At 40.1% G+C, this 14,617-nt stretch overlaps 1 protein-coding gene across 1 annotated transcript; it reads right to left on the bottom strand.

The window, feature by feature from the left end:
* Positions 1-9,369: 9,369 nt before the first annotated feature.
* LOC121199860 lies at positions 9,370-12,664 on the bottom strand. Its single transcript, XM_041064832.1, has 9 exons — positions 12,653-12,664; positions 12,467-12,500; positions 12,298-12,354; positions 12,007-12,045; positions 11,869-11,898; positions 11,508-11,679; positions 10,691-10,800; positions 10,352-10,526; positions 9,370-9,632 (listed from the first exon to the last, which is right to left on the bottom strand). The coding sequence occupies exons 1-9, from the start codon at positions 12,662-12,664 to the stop codon at positions 9,533-9,535; spliced, it is 729 nt and encodes a 242-aa protein (XP_040920766.1). The 3' UTR covers positions 9,370-9,532.
* Between the last annotated feature and the right edge of the window lie 1,953 nt (positions 12,665-14,617).

Here is a 14,617-nt window from a genome sequence, read left to right as displayed (position 1 = left end):
TAACTTCCCTATTCTAAACCTCCTTTACGAGACTTCAAGCCACAACCTTTCAACAATTTACACCATCATTCCAGAAATGTGGGAGGAGTGGGATGAAAGGAATTAAAATTGGCAGAACAGCAGATCCGTTAGGCTATATCGACAGAAGCTGCTGAAAGGCACGAATATTTAACCTATGCAAATAACTCCACTTTAGACTTGAAAGCCTTCCAGCAACAGACTATTCTCGAGTGTGAGCCGTCCTCCTATGAGAAGGTGTGTGTGTGTGTGTGGCATAGGCAACACACAACGGCTCCACTGCTGGTTAAATTTCAAGGGGTAAGACAGGCAATATCACTCGAGATCGAAAGTAGGCCTATCGCGTTTCTATCTGATTAGCGGGTTCATACGAAGGTATATCCTACAGCATGTGTGGCACCGAGAAGATGGATATCTGCAGCTCTTGCATGGGCCTACACGCTATTGATTTAACACAACATGCACCTTATCAAAGTCCGCCTGCAACGAGAAGCTCTTCATGGGCCAGTGCATCAGCCGGAGCTATAGGTACAGGGCTATTTAATCCCAAAGGGGATGTGAAAGGAGCTCTTTGATCGGCGCCACCCGCATCCAAAGCCTGGATGAACACTGTCACTGTGTGACTCAAGTGTGAATGGCTGGCCTGTGAGTGTATAAGTGTGTGTGTGTGGTGTAAAAAGTACTCCAAAATAAAGTCACTGAAACAGTCCCGTCTGGACTTTGTGTATTTAAAATATATTTTTCACATGACCTTGCCGTGTTTAATGATATATTATCTCTGCTTATGTCACCAAGATATTCTCAAAGCATTATTTTGCAGTTTATTGCCGATGTATTGTATCGTTATTAGACTGCAGAAGAGCGAAATTATAAAGCAAATGTGTGGATAAGCAAAGGATACTGACACTCACACCCACCTATCTTTTGTTGGAGTGCTACTCCATTACACATTACCGGATCTGTCAAATCCTCCTCACAAATAAAAGCTAATGCATTTAATAGTGAAGAGGGCGCTTGTATCAGCTAAAGGAAGACACAAAGTAATTACATGGGATCAAGTAGGTGGTGTGAACATTGACTTTGAACGTGTGTCAGTTTGCGTGGGTCTGCACACCAGCACTCTGCAGTGTGAGAATATCAAAGAGAATGGCACTCATCATGCTACCATCTGGACCATTAGCATAATTATGGAGAAATTCAGGGTTTCCGTATAAGTCAGCAGAGCTTCACACAGCATGAAAGGAATGCTTATTGAGCTCAGGGAGAAGACATCAACTGACATGCACGCCTGCTTTCCTCTTACAGTCGCGGCGCCCTCTGGCCCAATACTAAGGCATTGCACTAAGTGTGATAAGCCATCAGGTGCTTCTACACTCAATGCCCCCCAAAATATCATTTGCGGGATAGAATTAAGGCTGCCACAAATGATTCTGACTTAATTTTCTAATACAAATCTTAATAACATTGTATGTCTGTGCCTGAGCATTGGACATTTAGGGACAAAACTATCAGTTATGCTACTTTGAAAGTATGGGTAGCTCATCGTTTTGTGTTGTACTACCTTGAATAACAATTAGAGCAGACAGTTTAACAAACTCTCACTTTCATGTAAGCCAGTTAGGACAAGACAGTGGTGTGTGTGAACCAGTTAGAAAAGAGGAGGTGATGGGTATGGCAAATTGCCTCATTATGACGTTAAAATGACTCCTGCTCCTTTAGCTTGTAGCGACTAATAGGAAAATACCCCTGTGCCATTTGGGAGATGTACTCTCTTTTTTCCCATCCATGATCAAACCCTGTCGTTTTTTGAAGGAGACCACAAATTAGATGAGTTTATACACACCCACTCGCTTGTAACCCAGGGAGGCTTCCATATGAGCTGGCTGGTGTGTTTATTCAGATGCCATTCATGCACTGGGTAATGCAAAGGGGACTTTATGCAAAGGAGAGATAACCACTGCTAAAAGCCTTCTGTCATTCTCTCTCTCTCTCTCTCTCTCTCTCTCTCTCTCTCTCTCTCTCTCCCCTCCTTCACCCCCTCCCTCCCTCGCTCGCTCACTCTCTCGCACAGGCAGGCTGGTGGAAAGATAGCATTGGCACAGGGAAGGAAACCATGGAAACGAGAAGCTGATGCACTTTGAATGGTAAGACCCTGAAAAAGAAGACATTCATTCACTTCACTCGCCCTGTACTAAAGGCTCATCTCTACTGCATTATTCTGAATGCTACAAGTTTATTTTAACATGGTTGGCTCCAGAAAGCCAACAATAGTCTCACTTCATCTGCCTATTATGTCAGGATGACTGTCGCTGAGGATGTCTCAACACTTGGGCAAGTTAAAAAAGAGCCTCTACAGAAACACACAAATTTTCTGCTTTAGTACTCACACATGCAAAATGTATTAAGCTGTTCCTTTTCCCAGCTACAGTATCACAGCATTTGTCTGCCGCAAATGCACCAAACCATGCGCGCATCACATGCGTCTGCAATCATGGCAATTTTGAGTTAAATATATTTACATTTGCCACTTATGGCTTTGCTCCAGCAATGCCTTTGAACATAACAGCATTCGAAAGTCAGCGTTGGCCTATATGACTTGAGAAGTGCTGTCAATGAGATCCCTAGGACTTACGTGGGAATACATTCCTCAGAGATGACAATTAGTCAAGTGAGACAGTAATTAGGACCTCTCTGCACACTGTCACTTCCAGTTAGTGCTGACAGATGCCCGCAAATCCCCCCCTCCAGCAACTGCAGTCAGGCAGATTTACTTCTGGTGCTGCACTCTGACTTTCTAATGTGACAGCCATCTGTAACTTCTATCTACCTAATACTTTCCAAAAATGGCACAGTAATATAGTCAGTGTCATGATGGTTGAGTACTATGGTAAATTCTGTTTTCATGTATCATCATAACTGTGACCAAATCACCAATTAACATCTTAGCACCAAGGCACTTCATCATCATAACAGTAATGACCAAATTACCACGTTACAGTACTATAGAAGTTAAAATGTCCCATTATTAACATTGCAGTAAAACTTTTACTTTACTTTGCATTACCATTAAACAGCATGTGCAGAATAACTAATATTACACATACAGCTGCTCAATATAAGTTGAAAAGCATACAACGATTATATACTCAGCTGCCAGTTGTTTAGTTACACTTTGCTAAAACCAATAGAGTCTTTATAGAGGAGTTTATTCTTTACACGATTGTAAGATGTAGCTTGTGGTACTGTTGAACTGCACTGCATTATACAGAGAGATGTTTCTGTTATTTAGTCAGCCCTCACTGACAATAATGGGGTGGACAACAGGGTATACCAAACAATCTGGCAGCTGAGTGTAAACTGAAAAGGCATCACAGCAACGCGAAACACACTCGACTCATTTAGCCTAGCAAAAGTAGCTTACCTGACACTGGCTCTTCAAAGCGCCTGTGCTTTTTGGGGATAGTTGTCAACGCCTTTTTTTATGCTACAGCATTTTAAGTAGACCTAGCATAAACTGGCCTGTTGTAACAAAACTTCGCATCTGAATATGGATGGAACAGCCGTCGTAGTTGTTATAATCCGATTAGCAAACGGATCGAGCGTACTTCGACGAAATTTGCGCAGGCGTTTGAATTCTACGTATAACGTTTTGGAATCCGCGCGGCAGGAAGTCAGGTGCTGTTACGGGATTGGCTGTCCCACAGCCTGTCCAATCAGGTTACTCGTAGGCGGGACAGTTGCCATTTTCCGTTTCATAGTCCTGGCGTTGCGCCATGTTCTGTGTCCATTGTAAAGTGTGACTGTAGGGGGGCGCTATCTCATGGATGCTACTTTGTACAACTGGTTGTTGCTTTAAACGTGATTCAGTCTTTAAAACACGTGAAAAAAAGGCCAAGTAGCTGTGTCAAAAACTGGTCTTTAACATCCTTCTGTTTGGCAAGCAGGGGAGGGAAAGGCCAGCTAAGTAATTATTGAATGTGGCACTTCAACGTGTCTCCTGTGTGAAAGGGCATCTTCTTTTGCGGTACAGTTCAGTCATGTGAGTGCATCTGTATTGCAATGTATCATGATAATCAAAATCAATACTGCTGATTGCCTTGACAATTGTGACCCTTCCACCCCCTTGGATACTTGTATCCTAGGTCTCTAATGATACTAACACGGACCTCTTTCACAGCAGACATTCTGTCATGTCGCAGCAGGAGGAGTACAATGCAGTTGTAATCAATAACATTAATAACAACTGCATTCCATTTAGACTGGTAGTCTCAGGGCCATGCTACTGTGCATGCTGGTCCCCACAAATGGCTTACTGGGACACTTGATGGAATTGAGCCATTGTTCATGTTATTAGTTCCACCTGTGCTTTTCCTGCTATGACAAGTCAAAATGTCTGCTGTGCGGTCTATTCACCGATGATTAAAGCCACTGTGCGCCCACACAGGTTTTCACTCATTCTGTCTGATTAGGCCCCTGCTCATGTTGAAGATGGACCGTGAGTTTGTAGGACCTTTAAATTGGCTCCTGTTCAGATTTTTGTCATGCAATGTATCTTAAATTAAATCTCTTTCACTCTCTGGATCCATAAATTTTAATTAGTTTTAGTTAAAGATAGGATCATAATTTCAGACAAGAATGAACAAGGCAATAAAGCACAGTGCTTCATAGTCCCTGAGGGCCTATATCCATTTGCACAAAAAATAAAAGCCAACAGACTGTTTATCCAACATTTGGATAAACAGGGTGACCCTTAGTGTCATCATTAAAACATGTTGGCACAATGTTTGGATGCTACTGTAAAGGAACTCTCTAAGATACCCCTATTAAAAACAGAAAGGTAGGTCTGAAAAGTTTGCAGTAGCTGTAGTCAGCTTGGATTCACAACAGCTCTGATGGATGGCAAAACTGACCCAGTTTCTTGGTGTAAAAAAGTCAAACTGTCCATAGAAACTTCTCAAACTTTCCCTGCAGTATAATCTGCCTCTGTCCATGCGTGTGCTCCCAGCAGTCATCAATTAATTAAAAATCGTATTTTAAACTTATGTTTATGGTTCTCAGCATCAGTGGCATGATTTCTGAGAGAAATATAAGATGCTGAGATTTTCTAATCATAGCCCCCAAATGCAATCAAACACTTTTTTTCTGTATTTATTTTGAATGAGTTGTTTATTTTCTTTGTTCTTGTCAAGAAAAAAAAATGCTTTCTGTGCTTTGTGGTGCCAGATCAAATCATACGTATTCACAAACACCGACCCACACAAATACACAGACGCACGCACACACATACACAGCAGAGAGCCAGGCTGATTGGATGGTGGACGGCTGGAGTTGTTATTACAGAGCATCCAGCAGAGTCTGGTTTGCAGGATAAGGGCATCCTTACAGGGCATTTCTCAGTGTGAATGATGAAGAAACAGCCCCCTGTGTGTGTGCATGAATGTGTGTGTGTGTGCATGAGAGAGATAGAGACAGAGAGAGACTGAGAGAGCCAGAGAGAATGTTTGAAAGAGAGGAGTAGACAGAATGTAGACAGATGCATCTGTCTGTCTACATATTTTGGCCCTCAAATAGAGATCTTGGCAATTCTTGCTAAAAGTGACTTTCCCCATTGGAATAGTTGGTGTCAACAACTTGCCTGCAGAGAAAGAGACTGGCGAATAAGAGAGGAAGTCACAAGGCTTCACAAAGTGTTACAGGAAAGCCTCCAGTGAATTTTCCTCTCTGCAAAGACATCTCCATCTTTGGTGTCCATGAACAACAGTAAGATGAGGGCCTTTCAGAGAAAGGCACGGACGTGTAAATAAAGAATGAACACACAAAAGTGATATGTGTACATCTGGGACTTTGTTTATGGCTGCGTACCACTAACTCATTAGTTCTTGGTTTAATTCTCACCATTTTTCAAACCACTGACCAAATAGACACAGAAACCACCTGTAACTATGAATGCCACAAAGACAATGCCATGTCATCCAGCAATTTAAGACTAAACCAGTCCCAAAGATAGGAAAGATTTAGTAGGAATGCCTCAACTTCTCGATTAGAAAATCGGCTTTACATGCAGTTACACACCTGAAAATGTTCTTCTCAGTGAAGGGTTGTAGGAGGCAAACAGCTCTGACATTTTTAGGCTTCCATCTCAGTAATACAATCCACTCTGTTTCCACAAAGATCCAGGGATCAACTGTTGCAGCTGGGGATGAGAGGGCCCAGCAGTCGCCTCAGACATCCAGGATCAGAAACTCCAAACAGGGATAACACCCTCTCAGCATTCAATGTTTTCAATCAAGGGATCAGCTACTGTGACTGGAAACAAAATGTCCCAGACAGCTATCACGCAGGAGTTGCCTGCAGGCAAAAGCTGGCACGACTAATATGGCTTTTCAGAGTGAAAATAGCCTGGTATTGTTCTCACCTTCCGGAAAGGTACAGGCATAATGCTTTTGTCTTGTTCATCTCTCAGGAGTCATGCTCTAATAGCTTTTCAGGCTCATATTGCTTTGGTAAGGGGGATTTAAAGTTGGTGTTTCACTACCCAGACAGTGCAGTGATGGAGGCTGAGCTATTCATTTACACGTAATTTAGTATGAATCAAATTTATACCATTATAAATGTGATAAATTTGTGTCTTTAGATTAAATGGCATTTGACGCATGGATTTGAGAATTATCAAATTGCCTGGTTAGGGATTTATTAAAAATAACTCAAGGTACATGGACTGTGGCTTCTGCATCTCAAGTGTTTTCATGGGCTGCCAAGCCTGCTGCAGTACCAAAATATATTGGACAAATAAACAGAAATGCTAAAACAGTGTGACAAATTTGTCTTTAAATACATGCTCCGGTTGTCATGTGGTTGCAAAGAACTGCGATAGATTTAAGGACACATAAGATGGGTTCAGCTGCAATAAATTTAGCTACTGAAAGTTAGTGACACATACATCTCTTATGCTTACGCAAACAACAGAACTCATTGTATATCATTAATTACCGCACTAATTCTTAAAATAGGATTCTGAACATCACACTTGCAAACATATGCAGACACCCCTCTGCTTTTTCACTAACAAATTGGACATTTCAACATATTCAAGTCTCAAGACTTAAATTACTTTCCAATGTTTCTCTTCTTTGCACAGATCCTCAGGGTGGTTTTAATAGACAAATACTTGTTACAGAGGTCCTCAGTATCTACAGTAAGCCCTGTAGAAAATCCATCCTGCAGGAAACTGTTGCTACCTAAGCCTCCATCAAACCCAGGGAAGAATGTGGATGCGGACCGGCAGATAGAGAGTCAGTGTGGAAACATTGACAGAGGAGTTTGATCTCATTTATGCCCTCTCTGTTCTGCAGGTGATGAAATGAGGCCAGTCTTGAGCTTGAGCGAGGTCAGTCCTCTCCTCTTCTCTCCTCCTCTCTTCCTCTCCTCTCCTCTCCTACACCATTAATCACGTCTATACACATGAAAATGAGCTTAACCCTTTTCCTGCTCAGTGCTCTACTTCCACTCAAGGACACCTTGCAGTGGCAGGTGTAAGCTGGCTTTCTGTGCATGTTTTCCTCCTCTTTTCACAGCTAATAGACACCTCTCAATCTTGATCCAGCTTAACTTAGTGATGAAAACATAATGCATGGGGGCTTCATCCTCATTTATTAAGGCTGTCAGTCTTCCCCTTGTAGCCTCATAACAATTAGTACTTCCATAAACCCTTTTGTCAAACACTTACTAGAAAAAAAAATGGAATTGAGAGACTTATCCTTACCCCCTTGAGGCTCACATAATTCCACTGACAACTAAACAATGCAAATGGAAGGTTGGGTACATAATATGATGTATATACTCATGAAAAGTGGAGGATGGAGAGCGAGAAGATAGTGAGAAAGAAAGTAAAAGACACACAGGGAGTGAAAGAGAGAGAGAGACAGAAGTAGGAAGAGCACGAGTAAGGAAGAGAGAGGACGGGAAAAAGAAAATGAGCTTGGTTCCCTTTGTGGCACAGTGCTTCACCACTTAATCATCCCCTGGTCTATAAATAGGCCTTCACAGCCATGGAATATTGGGAGATTAATGGAAGAGAATGGAACACCATAATGCTTTGAAGCTTCAACACTTCTGTTGTACTTCAGTAGTGCAGATTTCTTTTTACTTCACCACCACTGGCAGAATTTCTCCTCTTCAGTTTTATCATAAAAAAAGTGAAGTGGGGAAGTTTAGCAGATTGCATCCCATATACACCCTCCCCCCTCCTCCTCTCTGTCTCTTCATATTTTGCCTACTTCAACATAGACTTACTGCAGGACAGACATGCATATTCGAGGCTAAATAGCAGCAATGTATATATTAGGGCAGCAATTTTGATGCAGTGCAAGCATGCAAGCATAAGCAAAACACCCAAACAACACAAGGTTTTCTCACAACAAACAGCGGAAAAGCTTTCTCTCCTCATTTTACATTCTGTGCAATGCACTGCATAGTTTCTTTTCAGCACCTGTCACGAGTGTTCACCTCCTGAGGAAATATTGATGGTGTTGAGGTAGCAGGAATCACCTTGTATCTCCCTGCTCCCGTCACACAACACGTGTGTGTATACGTATATGGCTGTGCGCTTGTGTGTGTAAATTCAAAGGTTTGCAGGAGCCTGTGTGGGTGCAGGCTCACATCAGGAGTGACTTTGAGGGCAGAGGCATGATTTAGGTCAGAGAGAAGAAAGTGAGGGTGTAAGGACACTAAACCTGCATTGAAAACACAAACTATTGCTGCTATAAAAAGAAAAAATGTTGGTTGAGAAAGAAGAAAGAAAGCAAAGCCAGTTGTACCTGTTATACTTGTGCCTGTTAGTGTACATGAAAGGTTTTTTATACAAGATTTAGATTCATTGACTTTTCCACATCCCCCCCATTGTTGTTGAACAACACTGCTATCCAGCACCTCCTACTGTCTATATATCATATGATTTCCCACCATCTGTTGAGGAGACATATGTCTACATTACTCACACCAAACCATAACTTTGTGTAATCCTGTGAGCCCATCAGTACAGTCCTAATAAGATGGGTAGAGTTGAACTTAATGAGAAAAGGGATTTGCTTTTTATTAGTATTTTTATTGTTGGTGATTTATTTTCTCAGCAGTCATACAAGATAATGATTTCATAATCACTAAAAAGAAAAGGTCGACTGATAAAGCACCTAACAGGCCTTTTTCCACGGAAGATAATTTAACATTTCACGGTAAGAAAAGCATAGATGTAAATAATACAATTAACACTGAATTCCATTTGGTTGCTTTAATTTAGAACAGAGCCATTGTTAATGTTATTAGTAACACCAGTGCTTTTCCAGCTATGGTAAGTCAAAATTTCTACAGTGAAAAAATGCACATATGCACACTATTTGTACATATTTCTTTCATCAAAATTCTACAGAAGAAAAGAAAGAGCAGACAATAGTTAAAGTAATGAGAATTGGAAGGTCTTCTCTTCCCATCACCGTCAGTGTTGGTGTGGAGTCAAAGCTTAATAACTGCATGGGCATCCAAACCGAACTTTGTAGTCACGGCAATTGCCAGATGTCTGGTCCACTTTGCGGCAAACAAATCCCTGAGTTGGATTGTAGCTGAAAAATTATTCCAAGTAGTTAATGAATGGGTGAAATATAGAGCAAAAAATTATTTCCCCCTCCCCCTTTAAACTGATTTCAAACAAAAACTTCTTCTTTATGGGGGACATTGCTAAAACCATTCATTATTATTTTTCTATAAATTAGTATTGGAAAATGATCGCTTTAGTAGCACTAGTTTGTACTAGTTAGTGTACTAGTTTGTAAAATTACTACCACTAAGGCAAATTAAATTAATTTCTTCTTTTGTTCTTGACATTGTCATTTCATAATATCAGGTATCACTTCTTTTTGTATGTTAAATGTCTCAAATGTCCACTGCAAATAAAACAAAATCATCATAAAAAGAAATACTAATAAATTGGTGTATTTGTATTCCTTACTCCTCAGAACAGAGAGACTATATTTTCTCAGTAAAAGCTGTTAGCACAAGAACAAAGTAAGGCACAGCTAGGTTTAAAAGTTTCAGACATTATGTGCCTATTACCCAGTTTCCTCATGGGGCTCATTAAATTTTCATCTTATCTAATGTAAATGTGCATCTACAAAGTTTCCATTCACTGCTTAAGCAGCAGCTCCAGGCAGTACATCCTGATGATTTCGAAACTTTGGAAAAGAAGTGTTAATACTGAGAAGTACTGATTGATTGTTAAGTTGTTGGTCTTAAAATTACTACATGTAAACTTTTATATTTTTCCCCCTACAAGACAACTTACGCAAAGAAGGTCTCCCCTGTGTAGATGGCTGGGGTCATTGTGTCAGTGGTAACAGCCTCAATATACAGGGGATAGTCACAAATTTCTCCTGGGTTTTCTGCCTTCAGGTTACTCAAAAGCTCCCAGTCCCCCGTTCCACTGGGATCATCCCGGTCATACCACTTGGTCCAGCACACTGCAGGAAGCAATAAAGGGGAGACAGCATGACTGGTGGGAAGCTGCGCAGCCAAAGCACCATTCTAAATGAAAGCGTATGCACACAAACAATAAAAGAGAAGAGGAAATCCACTTTGCATTAGCAGCTTAACTCTGCACATATAGAATGTGCTCATGCAGTACCTCCTCCACCACAGAAAGGGGGATGGCAGCTGAAACGAACACGATAATCGTTACACATCTTCTTGGATTGGTCCTGGTTTCTGCAGACGAATCCTAAAGTTGTGTCACTTCTGACAAAAGAAACACAGAACAATGCTTAAAAAAAAAAAGAAAAATCTCATGCGTGCATCCACTTAAGTACATTTTTTAGCCATGCCTGTGGCACGGCTCTAGGCTCGATCCTCTGGTGCCACCATGAGGTTCACATTTGTGGTTCTGGGTGAAATGTCTGAAATTTGAATGTGTACAATACTTTTTGACTAAATACCTGCAAAACCAATGAAATCTCCATGAATTTCAGTTCTATTCTGTGTTTAGTGTTAATTAGTAAATGTTAGCATGCTACTACACTAAACTGAGGTGGTGAAACATTGAGCCCGCTTAAAATCAGCATGATACCATTGTTTCTGTGAGCATGTTTATGTTAGCATGTTAGCAATATCGTGACCGAAAGATGACTGGACAATCTCCAAATAGAAGAGAGTGAAGTCCAGTTAACATGCTTTCTCAGATCTATTGTGTATTGTGCCACCATCTAACGTTTAAACAGTAGTTCAGATGAATACATTGCTTTGCTGTGTATTCTGTGTCTGGTGCTCAGTGGTTACTAAGTGTGTGGATGAACAGTAGAACAGAATAGAATGTGAAAAGTGGAAATAATGGAAATATTATATGTTTTGTCTCACCAGGCTCACAAACAGTGACAGCATTAATACGACATTTTCAGTAGAATATAATGTGAATCACTGCATTCAAAGTGTATCCTTACAGTACTTACTTATAAATCACATCCCCTGCTGCAGCCACAGTGAGCCCAGATAGAGTTCTGGCCTCAATATCTAGTGGTTTAGAGCAGATCTTTCCTGGGTTCTCTTTGCGAAGATTGTAGAGGGTTTCCCAGTCTCCTGTTCCAGTAGGGTCATCTCTGTCAAACCAGTCAGTCCAGCATTCTGGACCAAGGTATTAAATTGAGATAAATTATAGCAACAAGACATTTGAAACCTTTCTGTAACTGCATATGTTGCAATTTCATTTAGATGAGTGTCAAATGTCAAAAAAAAAAAAAAAAAAAATCAAAAATCCCCCAAAACAAGGAACAAAGACAGATGCAACGCAAATGTAAAAGGTAATCTTCTTACGAATGTGAGTGGGAAAGTAGCAGGGCCATCCTGAATAGACAAACAAACAAAAGATGTCACTCTCTATAGAAAATGAACCACTGAATGGTTTAGTTTGTACTTTAAATGTAAGGATTGCCACTGAAAGGAATCTCTGACCTGGCTTTACTGGAAGGAAGGGAAGAGGAAGAAGCATTCCTGTTTGACAAATGAAAAATATTTTTTTTTCAACGTCTTGCACAACTACAAAAACACAGCTGTTCAAGTGACACAGAATGTGATGTTTATCAGGTTTTTGACATTCATTCAGGTTTCACAACTGCATGTAATAGTGAGAGACATGCTCTGTGGAAAACCATGGAGTTCATAGGTTTTTCCACACTCATGAGCCCATTGGGTGTGAATTTGATCAAACTATTCATTTTATCAAAATACAGTGAAGGCACTTACTGTTTTTGTCAGTTGGTTCCAATGAGTTAGAGACATTGAGGGTCACCTGGTTACTTTCTGGAAAAGATAATCACAATGATGCTGTATTTTGTGATTGTTTACAGTTCTGATCATGTTATCAGCCTTCTAGAAATAATCATGGTTGTTGCATTTATTGAGATGAACCTACCAAACACCAATCCTGCCACAATGGCAACACTTAACTAAAAGGGAAAATAAAAAATTTGAAAGGTTCCACTTGCAGAATATGTCAAACTGTATGTATACAGAGCTGAGCTAATGCATATACAAAATGTGAAAAAGCACATATTTATGTTGAATATAATGAAATATAATACAAAAGGTCATACATTACCAATTTGATCATGATTGCAGATAGTAAACTTCAAGCCTGTGATGCAGTGTCAAAATAAGTTCTTGAGAGGTGCATGAAATAAAAATGAACATTCATTCATTTTGTTTACTGTTTTTTTAAAAATATATATTTAACAAATCTGCATTTTAAGTTAATTTTCATTAAAAATGTAAAATCCAGATTCACAAAATGGCACTTTCTGCAAGTGCAACAAAAATTACGAGAGTATGTTGGACTTCATTAATGAAAGTGTTTTCATTAATGAAAACTTAAGTTCAGATTATGTTACCTTTCTTTGCAAAAACAGAAGAGACTCAGCCACAGAACCTTTCAGCAGAGCAGCATAACTGTGTGAACCTTTGCCTCGCTTCATGAACGCTTCTACCATCTCCCCACCTAAATATAGTGCTTTAACACAATCTGTAAGATATTAAGTTACTGACAACAGATCACCCTCACTGGAGTTATGTGTTGCAGAACACACCCAAAGAATTCCCCATTCAAAAAAACTGCAATTCTAGAATGAGACATGTTAACAAACATAATTCTTGCATTCAACTGGGTTTGAATAGGAAAAGAAATAGTTGGAGATAAGGTGTAGGGCTCCACTATTCTTCTGTAGATACTTTAAACCCATGCAGACCTATTTCACACTCACATGCAAATTAAAGGGCATGCATTACTATAGGCAAACAATAGGTTGAAGAGACGTATCCTGTTTCAAAATTCTCTGATTGCAGCATTTCAGCTCCTTTACCGTAAAGAGAGCTGAAAAGCTCAATCGGTCACGGGTAATGGGTGGGGCGGTCGTCCAGATCATATCCCCAAACAGGTTGGATGTCCACATTCTCTCAGATGTTTCTGCCAGTGTGTGTTTGAGCAGGATTTAACCCTTAAAAGCTCATTTGGTGTAATGAGGGCAAAGTGTGTGCTACTTTAACCATTTTTTTCTTTAAAAAAGTCAAAAATCACTTTTTAATATAGATAGATATGAACCAAAACATGCAAAAAACAGAGAACGCAATTTTCATCTCCTTAACTGAAGCTATGATGATAATGAACATTTACAACTGGAGCACTTACCTTCTTGTCCTTTACAGAACGGTGGGTGACAGCTGAAACTGCACAGCTGCAGTGAATGCCATAATCCAGACATAAATTTGGCTTCCTCTCTGCAGTTAAAAGCATCTGTCATGCTATCTCTGCAATTATAAAAGGATGATTTGAGTGCAAGTGGCTGATAGGAGTTAGTTCATTGCACCTGCACTCTGAGTTAGCACAAGTAATACCGTTATTTTAGAACCTGTTTAAGTGTTGTGGTTATATAAGGTGGATAATTTGTCTCATGCTGAAAGGACATTTTGATGCTCATGTGGGTACATGAAGACTTGTTCTGTTTGAGAGGGTAAACTAAATTGGTTGGATGCGCAGTGAAAAACAAGTAGAACAATTAAGAAAACATAGATAATCTCTGCTGGAAATGAGAATAAACATTATACTAATAAATCTGTGAAACACTTAAACTGTTCCAAGGATTTCAACACAGATCATGATTTTCTAAGAAGTGTCAGAATAATGTGATGCATCATGATGAAGTGTAATATTTTAACTGTAAGAGTTTTGATATAGACAGAGTCCCAGAATTCTTCAGGTTTCCACCCTTTTTTGTCCTCTCCCATCACTGATCACTACATTGACTTGTCTGTGTTTTGTTGTTACACATACAAGAGCAGAGCATGGCTGCCCTTTTTCAGTGTCCATCCTCTGCGGTGGTTGTGTGTAAGCTAATTAATTGCCCTTTGAGAAGAATGGCTACCTCCTTCTGTTCAATAGCAGCTGGGGATAGTCTCTGTCTATTCATACATCAGCATTAAACTTTGTCATCTGAAGGGGCTGGCGTAATATTTTACACTAAATTGTGCTTTGGACTGGATGCCAAAGTACAAATGACAGCATGGTGTAGAC

This window comes from Toxotes jaculatrix, chromosome 19, assembly GCF_017976425.1.
Source record: "Toxotes jaculatrix isolate fToxJac2 chromosome 19, fToxJac2.pri, whole genome shotgun sequence".
In the NCBI taxonomy this organism is placed as follows: Eukaryota; Metazoa; Chordata; class Actinopteri; family Toxotidae; genus Toxotes; species Toxotes jaculatrix.
The sequence above is the reverse complement of the archived record's forward strand: the minus strand, read 5'-3'. Positions and strand labels throughout refer to the sequence as shown.